At 40.9% G+C, this 13,199-nt stretch overlaps 3 protein-coding genes, 1 long non-coding RNA gene, 1 other non-coding gene and 1 pseudogene across 6 annotated transcripts; 4 read left to right on the forward strand and 2 right to left on the reverse strand.

The window, feature by feature from the left end:
• Window positions 1–1,057: 1,057 nt before the first annotated feature.
• LOC130495470 (uncharacterized) lies at window positions 1,058–2,398 on the reverse strand. 2 transcript variants are annotated; one of them, XR_008934741.1, is made up of 3 exons: window positions 1,773–2,398; window positions 1,373–1,636; window positions 1,058–1,281 (listed from the first exon to the last, which is right to left on the reverse strand). It is a non-coding gene; the product is annotated as an uncharacterized LOC130495470 (long non-coding RNA). The 2 variants fall into 2 exon arrangements; XR_008934742.1 differs by having other exon boundaries at window positions 1,704–2,398.
• Window positions 2,399–2,757: 359 nt separating this feature from the next.
• Window positions 2,758–3,917, forward strand: LOC108835856 (F-box protein At3g08750). The gene has a single exon (XM_018609079.2). It carries the CDS (start codon window positions 2,769–2,771, stop codon window positions 3,915–3,917), a length of 1,149 nt encoding a protein of 382 aa, XP_018464581.1. The 5' UTR covers window positions 2,758–2,768.
• Window positions 3,918–4,022: 105 nt separating this feature from the next.
• On the reverse strand, window positions 4,023–7,399 carry LOC108835855 (protein SEEDLING PLASTID DEVELOPMENT 1). Its single transcript, XM_056989753.1, has 8 exons — window positions 6,488–7,399; window positions 6,198–6,412; window positions 5,775–6,117; window positions 5,535–5,697; window positions 5,211–5,464; window positions 4,935–5,111; window positions 4,667–4,831; window positions 4,023–4,524 (listed from the first exon to the last, which is right to left on the reverse strand). Exons 1-8 carry the CDS (start codon window positions 6,950–6,952, stop codon window positions 4,255–4,257), a joined length of 2,052 nt encoding a protein of 683 aa, XP_056845733.1. The 5' UTR covers window positions 6,953–7,399; the 3' UTR covers window positions 4,023–4,254.
• A 334-nt stretch (window positions 7,400–7,733) lies between these two features.
• Window positions 7,734–7,823, forward strand: TRNAY-GUA (transfer RNA tyrosine (anticodon GUA)). The gene is given in 2 exon segments: window positions 7,734–7,770; window positions 7,788–7,823. It is a non-coding gene; the product is annotated as a tRNA-Tyr (tRNA).
• A 220-nt stretch (window positions 7,824–8,043) lies between these two features.
• On the forward strand, window positions 8,044–10,989 carry LOC108812015 (serine carboxypeptidase-like 49). Its single transcript, XM_018584148.2, has 9 exons — window positions 8,044–8,444; window positions 8,745–8,916; window positions 8,991–9,110; window positions 9,222–9,365; window positions 9,433–9,583; window positions 9,688–9,776; window positions 9,978–10,236; window positions 10,385–10,518; window positions 10,606–10,989. The coding sequence occupies exons 1-9, from the start codon at window positions 8,092–8,094 to the stop codon at window positions 10,762–10,764; spliced, it is 1,581 nt and encodes a 526-aa protein (XP_018439650.1). The 5' UTR covers window positions 8,044–8,091; the 3' UTR covers window positions 10,765–10,989.
• A 168-nt stretch (window positions 10,990–11,157) lies between these two features.
• LOC130496819 (exocyst complex component SEC8-like) overlaps window positions 11,158–13,199 on the forward strand; it is a 5,304-nt pseudogene continuing 3,262 nt past the window's right edge.

Below are 13,199 nucleotides of genomic sequence, written 5' to 3' on the forward strand. Positions count from 1 at the left end.
GGGAAAACGAAATTTCCCGCCAAAATCGGGAAACACAATTTTCCGCCAAAACCGGGAAAACGCAATTTCCCGCCAAAACCGGGAAAACGCATTTTCCGCCAAAACCGGGAAAACGAAATTTCCCGCCAAATCGGGAAACACAATTTTCCGCCAAACTGGGAAAACGCAATTTCCCGCCAAAACCGGGAAAACGCAATTTCCCGCCAAAACCGGAAAATGCAATTTCCCGCCAAAACCGAAAACCATCATTTCTCGTCAAAACCGGAAAACACAATTTCTCGTCAAAACTGAAAAATGCAATTTCCCGTTAAAACCGGAAAAACGTAATTTTCTGCCAAAATTTAGAAAATGCAAATTTCTGCCAATTTTTTTAAAACAAGTATATTTTAATTATTTTAGTAACAAGTTCATCTCGATGTAGATGTAAGTTGAAAAAAAAGCAAACAAATGTAGTTGCATTGAAATGATTCATCTAGATGGATAAACGAAATGCAGAGACGAACAACATCCAGGTGGAGCATCTGGATAAGGCATCTAGATGGACCATCTGGATGCATCTCTCAGATGTACAAACGAACATGGCCTAACTACAGAAAACTTAGACCCCCAGAAAATAAAATTACTCTAAACCATGCATACAGAAAACTTAGAACCAAAAAAAAAATTACCCTAAATATTTTATAGGGGTAATTTTCTATAAAAATAATTTAAGAGTAATTTTCTTTTCTTGGGTTCTAAGTTTTATGCATGCATGATTAGGGTCGTTTTAGTCTTTCTTCTTTTTTGTTGATCTTACTGCAATATAACGATATCCACTCAATTGACCACATGGTTGTTTTAAGCTTTAGTAAATTTGGTCTTTGTATGTCGTTGATTTTCCTCGGTGCTGTATAGATGTTACTGAAATAAACATTGGTTTTGGTTTTTGTATGACAATCCTCATCGAGGGGTCCACAGAATAAGAACAACAACATTAGAGCATCATTATTGCTGGGACAAAATTTTGAGTTCTTAGCATTTTTTATTATTATTTTTAGAGTAAAAGACAATGTTAAAATACAATAAAAAATATGCAGATTATTGGTAAATACTTTATGTTGTTTCTTAGTAAATAAATTGGTAGATACATATAAGGCCATATAATTTTACCTGTCCTCACATAATCTTGTAGCATGTTTTGCTGATGAAGAAGCTGTCCATAGAAGTGGAAATACATTTTGGCCGAGGACGTCTCAATCTTATCGTCAAACTTGCTTTTACTAGCTGAAACTGTGGATGATCCTATAAACAGACGCATGACAAGACATAATCAAGGAGGAGTATGCTGTAGGCACATAAAGCAACTGAATCTGTGGAGTCAAAGCATACATACCTCGAACAAGAGCATCGTTTCTCCATTCCTCAAACGAATCACAAAACTCCTTGCTATCCTTCTCACTTCCAAACTTTATATATTAACTCCTTTGGAGAATGATTTCTGTTGCAAATCCAAACAAAATATAAATGAACAACACATTACTGATTAAGCGGCGAAAAGAGATTCACTCCCACGAAGAAGACCCATGGGTGAGAGAGCCACTTAGTGAAGGAACTCCTCTCAACAAAAACACAAGCTCCATTAACAGCAAAGGTCCACCTAAAACAACACAAACTATCATCACTTGAAAAGACAAAATCTTTATAAGAGATTGAATTCCACAGACCAAACAATCAAAAGAGAATCTTGACTTTGAAAGCTCAGAACACTTTCTTTAGACTGTTTATACGCAGACCTCTGCAAACTGGAGTCTTTGGCGCTGACGCCTCTTTACATTGCACACATACCTCTTTACGGGGATAGATGCACACAAACCTCATAAGAGCTTCCAGCACCACAAAGTTATTCCCTCAACTGTTGTCACCTTTTGCAGATTTTTCTTCTGATTATCGCTTAACGTAGTAAGATTATCATCATATAGAGTCCTAGCTAGAAGTCTCATCATCCTGAAAAATTAATGCAAATTAGCAACATAGGAAATGCAAAAAATAGTTTGACAAAAAGGTCCTGCTTGAACACTTATATATGAAACGAAGTGTGTTCATGGAATAGAGTCATAGAGAGAACTTAGGTTGGATTCAATAAGCATGAGCTTTGAATCGGAGCCGTCGTACTGCTTAAGCTCCTGCTCTGCAATTTCTCCGAACCCAGACGGCGACGTTCCAGGAGATTACTCGCCGGAAACGGAACCGGTCAACTGTCTCCGCCGAACCATCCATCATGAGATTGGAATCGAAAACCCATGAAATCGTCTTCGAAAACTCTTCTTCTTTATCAAAATCCAGAAGAAGAGAATATTGATTTTGAGCAAATGCATCGCAAAACAAAGAGAGACAAGAGACATTTTGTTTTGTCCCTAATTGACACATGTCCTTAAGAACCCACATGAAACACTTCTTAATTAACATACGTCTGTTTCGTTTTTAACCATTTTTGATTTAAATTTCGCGATTTATTACCTAAGAAGTGGCTTAAGAAGTGCCGATAAAGGTGCTCAGATTATTATTAGATTGAATTCCGGAGGGAAAATTCAAAATAAGAAAGAAAGGCATGGTTCTCTTGGTTTACGGAACCTTAACCGGTTCACTTCGTTCTGGTTAATCAATTTCAATTAGTTAGAAAAAAAAAATTATTATTTTTGGTTCGGTTGAATCTTAACCGTTTTGCTCGTTTATATAGAAACACAAACTGATGGAAGAAACTTCTCCGATTCAAATCTTTCCGCGCGATCATGGCTTCTTCAAAGCGTTCTTGGTCGTTGTCGACGCTGCCACCGGAGTTAATAGAAGAGATACTCTACAGAACTCCGGCGAAATCTCTAGTCCGAGCAAAACCAACGTGCAAGAAATGGTACGCTCTCATCACCAACAAGAGATTCATCTACAACCACCTCGATCGCTCCCCGAAAAGATTCATGAGAACCGTCGATACGATACAGATCTTGGATCCGGTGACAAGAACACTCTCCGAGACACCAATCCCAAACGCGTTCCAGCCACCGTACAAGATCGATACTATGGTTCACTGCGACGGGCTCATGTTATGTATGTGTGGTCGTTGGGGTTCGCGGGAGGAAGAAAGATACGTACACCTCGCGATTTGGAACCCGGTCCTGAGGCAGATCAGGTGGATTAAACCGTCGAAGTGTTTCACTACTTCTGATTACTACGGGATTGGATACGACAGCAAGAAGAAGTCTCGTGACGGTGGTTACAAGATATTGAGGTTTTCTGATCGACGGGATGATCATTGGTATTTTGATTATTGTGGTGAGCCACAGGTCGAGGTTTACGAGTGCAAGACTCGTTCGTGGAGGACTCTCGACGCGAAGGTTGATTGGCATGTGGATATCGCGTGCAAAGGTGTGGCTGCGATGGGTAACATGTACTGGCTTGCTCAGAAGGAGGGAAGGTTCATTCTAGGTTTTGATTTCTCCGTTGAGAGATTCAAGAACGTATGCTACTGTCCTCGTTCCGCTTACGATCATTATCTGGCTTGTTTCGAGGGAGATAGATTGTCTTTGCTACAGCAAGACGAAGAGTCGAGGGTGATTGTGGTGTGGGTTACGAACAAGTTGACTGATGTGGATGTCTCGTTCACCAAGTATTTCAGTGTGTCTCGACCTGATGTTCCGGCGTTACCGTTCTGTACTGAAATGGCTCCACTGGTGTACTTCATCGGCAAGCAGAAACGTATCACCGCTTGGTGCGAGAGAACTGAAGGAGAGCGTGATACGTTTCGTGTTTTGTTCACTCTATACGAAATTGATGAGAGTGGGCTTATAGAAGGAAGTGAGACAGGACGAGACACCGAGACTTGCAGCTTTCGCTCTTTCCTTTGCGGCTACGTGTACGTTCCAAGCCTGGTCCCTCTTCCATGATAAGACAAAAGAGGGGGTTTGTTTTGTGTTCTAAGCTTTAGTTTTGGTCTTTTGTTTCTTATGTACTTTAAAAGCAAACAAAAATATAAAAATGCAGAGTAAATATATATCTACAGATTGCACCCTTTTTTTTCATTTTTGCTCAACATTACAGTTACCCATGTGAATATTTAAAGGAGACAGAGCATTGGAGTTGTAATATACATTGCAAATGAGTAACAAACTAACAATGACCATTGACCAACAACATTAACATATTACTTACACTGAATGTACAAATGTTCACGAGTGTCTGCAATGTTGTATAGATAGGGATCCATACGTTGAGTTAGAGACTTCAATCCTCGAGGAAAGGAAGACGAGTAGCGGTTTTCCCCATGTTATCATCTGCTGCTTTCTTTGCGGATGAAGATGGCAACATTTTCTTGGTGGAACGACGAGGAAGTATCTGAAGCCGCGGGTTAAGGTGAGTGCCGAGATTCTCCACCGCGAGTTGGTAACTCTCTACCAGCTCTAGCTGTCGGACTATTATGTCTGAACGTCTAGGAAGAAGCTCCACTGGTTCACCTCCCGGGATTACTATGTATTCGATTGCTAGACGAACCTCCTGCGTTTTTCAGAAACAGAGATATAAAACCAGTAAGTATACTCGCAAGTGTCTCTAACCTATAGTCACTATAAACTGTATCGAGCCTTTTGTAACATGAGACTGCATAAGTCCTAGGGAACTAAGAGATGATCGTTCTTACCTCGAGGGCATCAAGTTCTTCTAAACTGGGTTTGCTCTCTGGAGCATCATCTTTGATCTCGATATCATCAACGGAAGATTTCTCTATGGTTATAGGGGCTGAGCCAAACGATTCTCTCCCAAGGATCATTCGAACTGCCTTGACCATCTGAGCCATTGTAGTTGACTGCAAGGTGTTTAACAGGGAGCAATAGATTAGTCAAACTAGTGAAACATAATAATGCAGTGAATCATCATCATTATCATTAGTCATGAAAGAAGAAGGATACCTTAATGACAAATATTGGTAGCTTGTGTAATTTGGCAACACGACGGATTGATGGATTCTGTTTCAGTTCCGAACTTGAGGCTAGAATGACATCTGCTTCTCCAACATCATCTGTCACTTCTATGTCTTCTTCTAGCCCCATAACTTCGGCTACTTGAAGAAGATCAGCTTCAAGTACCTAAATCACAAGAACAGATGTCCATATATACATAGTTAGTATCTTTGGTTGCTCCTTAAAACAAAAAAAGCTAGGGGTAGATAAGATCATGCTCTTTACATTGTAAGTATAAACATGAACAGGTGAACTTCTTTGGCTCTTGGATATGTTACTGCTGGCCTTCTTATACGGAGTGGGAAGAAAGTCTAAGTCTTCATCTTCGTCGTCAGACAGCACTTCACTTGCAAAATCTATGTTGAGCAATGGTGCAGGCTCCTCTTCAAGACTCTCCAAAGGAATGGGAGTCACTAGCTTATGAGGAACATCATCTTCTCCACCACGAAGTTTACGGATCTCACATGGAGCGGATTTCCCTACAATAAAAAAAAAGTTCATTCGGTTTGGTTTCACTCTGAAGAAGTAAACTGTTCTAAGTTAGCTTACCCGCTAGTATAGCATCAACGGTTACATCTAGCCTCTGATGAACACGGCACTCGGTTCTCGATATCATCTCTACAGCACAAGTAAACGTTGGAGGTCCTTTTCTCTCCAGAATTGTCTTCTGCACTTTTCGTTTCCTTGCTTCTTCATCACCAAGAGTCACACTCTGTTTTAGACAAAAAAAACAAGTTAAGTTAGAGCAGAAACGAAGCATAGTTAGTTGTAGTCTCTTAAGGTCACAACCTCGATACCACCAATAAGAAGCTGCAACGAAGGATTCTTGATTATATTATCAATAGTCATCCCATGAGCAGTTGCAACAAGCTGAACTCCTCTCTGAGCAATAGTACTAGCAGCTAACGCCTCGAGCTCTGTTCCTATCTCATCGATAATGATAGTCTCAGGCATATGATTCTCAACCGCCTCGATCATAACATCGTGCTGTAGATTCACATTCGGAACTTGCATCCGCCTAGCACGACCGATACCAGAGTGAGGAACATCACCGTCACCACCGATCTCATTTGACGTGTCAACGATCACCACACGTTTCCTGTGTTCATCAGCTAACATCCGTGCGATTTCTCTAAATACAAAAAATACCAAAACCGACCTTGTCACGTGACATGTAACGATAATCACATGTAAACATTCAAGGTTACGTACCTGATTAAAGTTGTTTTGCCAACACCAGGAGAGCCTATGACCAAGATGGATCCTCCTCCTTCTATCAAGTCCCTTATGATCTCCGCACTTCCGGATACAACTCGTCCCACTCGACACGTCAGACCAATTATCTGGAGTTTACGGTTACGTATCGCGCTTATACGATGTAACGATCTGTTAATCCCTGATCGGTTATCATCCGAGAAGTCACCAACCTATATCGAAAAAAACATTTCAATCACTAATCAGAGACACTTATTATAAACAGTATCAGAGAGACACCACCACACCTTTGATACGGCGAGCTTCAGATCTTGCTGCGTCACAGGCGTCTCTGAGATCACCCAATCGCCGGTAGGGAATCTAGCGAGTGGCTTCCTCCCTAGATCCATCACCACCTCGATCAGTTCGCCGAGGGACTCGTGCTTGATTAGCTCCTTCCTCGTCGCCGGAGGGAGGATCTCGAGGAAGGCGTCGAGCTCCACCGTCGAGATCGGGCCGGAGGTATCTGAATCGGCTGGAGGCGGCCGAGCATCGAAGCTGAATTTATCGGAAGGTCTTCGGATCGGGGAAGGAGACGCCGGAGATTTCGATGAAGCGATCCTCTGACGCGCGCCACGTGTTCGACGGAATGAGGAGGAGGATGAGGAGGAGGAGGATGAAAAAGCGGTTGCGGTTGCGGAGATTAACCGTCGCGATGCTTGCCACGAGCTGTTGATGTCGATCAGAACTAGCCGCGAGTTCAACGCCCTCATCACAATAAATTATTTATTTAAATTATATACTTTTAATTAAAATAATGAACAATTGAAAATTGAACTTTCCGAGTGATGTATGTTTCTGAGAGCAGCAACGAAGCTAAAAAGGAAAAAGGTAAGGCGGAGAAGGGAATGAAGCAAACGAAACGACGACGTTTGCAGTTTACTATTAGATGCGTGAAGACTGAAACTAGTGGAAGATTCCAAAGGATCAAAGCATCTGTCTACGGAAGCTTAGAGCAAGGCAAAGTAGGGGGTCCATTTGTGGAGGGAAAGATAACATAACCGTTCAGGCAGGTGGTTGAGGTCATGCCACGTGGAGAGTTAGACAATCTTGTTGACACGTGTCTAGCGTTGGAAGCGTTGATTAATGATTACCAATCTGTCGGAACTCTTCGACGAAATGTAAAACCAAAGTGGAGGAGTAGTGGTGTTTCGTACGGCAGATGAAAAACTTGTCAACTTTTTTGCTCTGGTGAAGACTTTTAACGAAATTTGAAGACTAGATTAAACCGGACAAAAGTCAAATTAAATTACTAAATTCAAAGTTATTAGACCAGTTCCTTTTTCTAATATATGGGCTTAAGTTGCCTTCAGCTGTTGTATGAGCTTATTTTGCTGTCACTGGTGGTATAGGCTTGGTTTTATCCAGCTTAGATTCTTTTCGATTTGGTTAAGAGTACTATCTTTCCCTTTTAGTTAAGCCCACTAAGAGAGGTTTGGCCCATTTGCGTGTATCTTAACGTATATATAAACTATAGTTTGCTAGTTTATCAAACCGACCTTAGCTCAGTTGGTAGAGCGGAAGACTGTAGTGGGTTCTCCCAAAGAAATCTTTAGGTCGCTGGTTCGATTCCGGCAGGTCGGATTTATTTTTTTTCTTTCTCCTTGTTATATCTATGGGACCCACATCCATCTATATTGCTTCGCATTCAACTCGCGTGCCTAACCGTTGATTATCCTTATTCGCTATTTTCGCGTAACAGATCTCCACTCAATACTCTCTTGATATTCCCAAATTAGCCCCCAGCACGTTCAGAAGACCCTTCTAATACTTTCTCGCCACGTGTACACCTTCTCCTTCCTCGTATACAATCTCAAAAAAGAAAAAGCACAGTGAAAACAAACAAACGAAAATGGAGAAACAAACTTTCCTCTCCCTCCTCTTCCATTTCGTCGTCTTCATCGCGTGTACATCACCGTCTTCATCCCTCCTATTGAACGATCGCACCTTCGAGATATCGAACTTGCCGTCATCGCGCGCGGAGAAGCTGATCCGCGAGCTTAACCTTTTTCCCAAGCTCGACGTGAACGTGATCGATGCCGGCGACTCGCCTCTCGCTTCCGAGGAGGAGGCGGTGCCTTCGATTGTCGAACGGAGCTTCAGATTCCCGAATATTGTATCCGATAGCGATGGCGGCGACGCTACCGTCGAGGATTTAGGTCATCGTGCTGGTTACTATAAGCTCCCGAAATCTCAAGGCGCAAGGTTTATATCTATCTTCAAGCTTACTCACACCGGATCGTGTAACCAATCTGTTCATTAGTATCTGATTTGTTATGCTTCGTTCAGAATCTGCAGCTATAGCTCTTCACTAGGTTGTGTGTTTATGTTGATCTTGAACATTTTTTGCTAGTAAAAATTTGTGTACATATGTGGATTTATTATCTGATTTGTTATGCTTCATCCAGAATTTGCAGCTAGATTTTGACTAAGGTTGTGTGTTTATGTGGTAGTATAAATTCTCAATTAAAATCTTTGTTCTCCTCTTTGATTGGTGGTGAATAGAATGTTCTACTTCTTCTTTGAGTCGCGCAAGAAGAAGAAGGATGCTCCTGTTGTGATTTGGTTGACAGGAGGGCCTGGATGTAGCAGTGAACTGGCTATGTTCTATGAGAACGGTCCTTTCAAGATCGATAAGAACATGTCTCTTTCTTGGAATGAGTATGGATGGGATCAGGTATTATTATGATCTTTATAAACTATCTCCCCAATTCTCATTAGCTTTCTTGATCATGAGAGTTGGTGTTGCAGGTTTCCAATCTCCTGTACGTTGACCAGCCTGTTGGGACTGGTTTCAGCTACACGACAGACAAAAGTGACATACGTCACGACGAAAAGGGAGTTAGCGACGATCTGTATGATTTTCTGCAGGTCTGGCCTTTGAGTTATTTTTTTTTGTCAATACAGAACTTTGATTCCAAGCTTTTGACTTGGATGAATCTTTTTTAGATACTGATTACGTTTTCCTCATGTTACCTCAAGGCTTTCTTTGCGGAGCACCCTAAGCTGACAGACAACGACTTTTACATAACTGGAGAGTCATATGCTGGGCATTACATTCCGGCTTTTGCTGCCCGAGTCAATCAAGGAAACAAGGCTAAAGAGGGGCTTCATATTAACCTTAAGGCATGTGATTGTTTCTCTTTCTTACGGTTTTAGTGGAAGGTTGGTATTCACAAGTATAATCTTGCAGGGATTCGCCATTGGAAATGGGCTTACAAATCCTGCAATCCAGTATCCAGCTTATCCTGACTATGCTTTGGAAATGGGTTTGATTACGCAAGCAGAGCATGATCGTTTAAAAAAAATTGTGCCACTTTGTGAACTATCGATTAAGCTTTGTGGTACTTACTCTAATTTTCATTATCAATATATGTCTATAAGTTGCTCAATGTGTTTTAACATACTGAATCCATGCTTTTTTGTTTGGTTGTTTGGGGTTGTTCAGGAACTGATGGAACAGTCTCTTGCTTGGCGTCATATCTTGTTTGCAACACCTTGTTCAGTGGCGTAATGAATCATGCTGGTGGAGTGAACGTAAGTCCAAAACAACTATTTAATTTTTAATTCTAATTGACATTTCATATAATATTGTTTCTGGCAACATCATGTGAATTCTCTATTCCTTCAAAAATAAGACTTTGATCTATCCACGAGAGCAGCCATCACTTATAGAAAGCAATCTTGTTTGACCTTTCTGCATTTAACTCGAAGAGTAATATGATATTTCTTGTGTAGTATTACGACATCAGGAAGAAGTGCGAGGGGAGTTTGTGCTATGACTTCTCAGACATGGAGAAATTCTTGAATCTGCAATCCGTGAGAAAGTCGCTTGGTGTTGGGGACATAGAGTTTGTCTCGTGTAGTACTAGTGTGTATCAGGCAATGATACAGGATTGGATGAGGAATCTCGAGGTTGGGATTCCCACCCTCTTGGAAGATGGAATCAACCTTCTTGTGTATGCAGGAGAATATGATCTCATCTGCAACTGGCTCGGTAAGTTCCAAAAAACATAACATAGTTAGTTATATTTAAACTTGAGAACAATGATATAGACGGAATATAGTTGTGAACTAAACTAGTAAAAATACAATTGTTAATCATCTTTGGCAATAGAGTACATGATATACTTGACTTGGAGCAGGTAACTCGAGGTGGGTGAATGCAATGGAGTGGTCAGGAAAAGAGAACTTTCAGGCGACAAATGAAGTTCCCTTTGTGGTTGATGGTGAAGAAGCCGGGAAGTTAAGGAGCTATGGTCAACTTAGTTTCCTCAAGGTCAGGAGTTATCTTACATAAAACCAGTCTTTCTATAGTTCTGATGATGGTCTTCTGTAGTACCAACAAAGAGTTTGATGAAAACAGGTGCACGATGCGGGACACATGGTTCCAATGGATCAGCCACAAGCTGCGTTGAAAATGTTGAAGAGATGGATGGAGAATTCGCTCAGTGGAGGAGATGATGTGGCTACTACTACTACTACTACTACCACAGAAGGAGATGATCTGGTTGCTCAGATGTGATCCAAGCTTCTTTTGAATTGCAGGAAAACCTAAATTAAATAGCAGCAAACATTGTGGACTGTGCTGTGTGCACGCTTGACGTTGCCTTCTCTAATCTGATCTCAAACATAATTACATGTAGGGCTTGTACACTTTCGTTAATTAAAGGCAACCTCTTGATATGCATTGATGAACAATGATATAGTCTTCAAATAAATAAAAAAAAACTGAAAAGAGTTGCCTCCTTTTTCTAGTGATCCCTACTCATCAAACATGGATTGATTCTGTTCCTGAGTTTTGTTGAGTTACATCGGAGACGAATATGTGTGTGTTTTAGATTTTCTATTAATAAATTTCGTATCTATACTTTATAATAAGAGAAAGAAATTATGGAGTAGTGGTGGTGTGCATGTAATCTTCGTCCAACGAAGAAAAAAACGTTGGTCTAATTTTTTGTTTGTTTGTGTATCTATTTTCCCACAATAAAATTAAAATAAAAAATTGGAGAATTAGAAGAATTTGCAACGAGAGAAGAACGCGTTTAGATTTGATCCTCCATAGCTCGAGAATTAGACTAACTTCTTCGCGATCGGAGACGCACTGATCAGAATCGAAGGAGTATTCGTATCCCAGGTTAGATTCGCAGCTGAAAGCTTTTCTCTCTTAGATCCACTTCGTGTTTGTTTGCTATTCTCAATCTCTGTTTACGCCAATGGTCTCGCCTTCAAGCTAGAATTTTCATGGTATCGGACTATCTTTCTCTTTTCGTTGAAGGAGTGATGATTTTACAATGTCTTCTCCTCACTGTATCATCCCTTCGCTCCATTAGCTTCTTTTTGAAATTGAGCAACGTCGTAGCATCGTGATTCATCGTGGTAATCCTGTTAACAGCATCGTCTCTAGCTCACGTATGTGTTGGTTTTTGAACTTTTGCTTTCAGCTACAGAGAGCCTGATTTGAATGTGCTGAGGAATAATCGTTTGGGTTCAAACAAGCCAAACGAAGAATAGTCCGCCAGCAATGGGCCTTTTCGACGGTTTGCCTGTTCCCTCGGATAAAAATGTAAGTCCACTTTCTTCACTCACTCCTAGCTAAGTCAAATAACCGTATGGTCGGCCTTAATAGGAAGAGTGTGCTCTCGATCTTTGTTTTTGGAGTACATGTGTGTGTCTAAGTGATGATGGTTACTGCAGTACCTTAGGGATGAGCTGGCACGAATAGATGAGAGCTGGGCTGTTGCACGCTTCGACTCTTTGCCACACGTGGTCCATATCCTCACGTCGAAAGACCGTGAAACTGACGTTCTTTTACTAAAGGAACAAAGTGATGTGGTCGAGGAGGTTGTGGATGAAGTTGTGCATGCTTATCATGGTGGTTTCAACAAGGCCATTCAAAACTACTCCCAGGTTTCTATTATCTGGTCCCTCTTCCCTTTTTTCTATTGGATAGAGCCTTTTTTACTGTAGGCTTATTGCGTGTTTGACTTATGGCTGCTTCTATGACTTCTTTATTCAAAGTCGAGAAATAATTTATCTAGTAAAAGTTCATTCGTGAAAGTAACTTAGATTCTGATTCTCTCTTCTTTTGCCATCCTTGCAATGTTATTCCTCATCAGATCTTGCGATTGTTCAGTGAGTCCACTGAAAAATTAGGCGACTTGAAGCATGATTTGGCAGACGCAAAGAGGAGCTTGGGTACACGCAATAAACAGTTACACCAGCTGTGGTACCGTTCTGTAACATTGCGGCACATCATCGCGCTTTTGGATCAAATTGAGGGCATTTCTAAGGTTGGTTGTTGGATCGGTCGTAACATTTTCTTTGTTGATTTTTTTTTGTGTGGACAGTGCTTGTTATGTATTTTCGCTGCTCTGAAGTTTTATTCTTCATTCATGATAGCACTCTGTAGTGATACTTCTATTGATATATTTCTAATATTTATACTTACTATCTTTTACTTTGTGCTGTTTAAAAGAAACTGCTTTTATTGTGGCTTTGCCTTTTGAATCATTGAACAGGTTCCATCTCGTATTGAGAAGCTCATTGCTGATAAACAGTTCTACGCTGCTATTCAAGTGTATCTTCAGTCGTCTCTGATGCTTGAGCGTGAGGGGCTTCAAACGGTAGTTTCCTAATTCAGTTGTCAATTTGATCTCTAGGACTGTTTTGTTATCTACCCCTGATGAAGGGATCTGGTATCATCTAATTTCCATCTGGGACTTCTGATTATCTTTGTTCGAGATATCTACTGTTAACTTGGATGTTGTACTCATAGATATACTGGTACTTTGACCTAGGTTGGTGCGCTTCAAGATGTCAGATCTGAGCTAACTAAGCTGCGGGGAGCGCTTTTCTATAAAATTCTGGACGATATGCATGCACATCTATACAACAGAGGTGAATACAGGTAGGTTTCTTTTCAGTTTATCCTTGGTAGTTTGCCTCGTCAATTCTATT

The sequence above is a fragment of the Raphanus sativus genome, chromosome 6, assembly GCF_000801105.2.
Source record: "Raphanus sativus cultivar WK10039 chromosome 6, ASM80110v3, whole genome shotgun sequence".
NCBI lineage: Eukaryota > Viridiplantae > Streptophyta > Magnoliopsida > Brassicales > Brassicaceae > Raphanus > Raphanus sativus.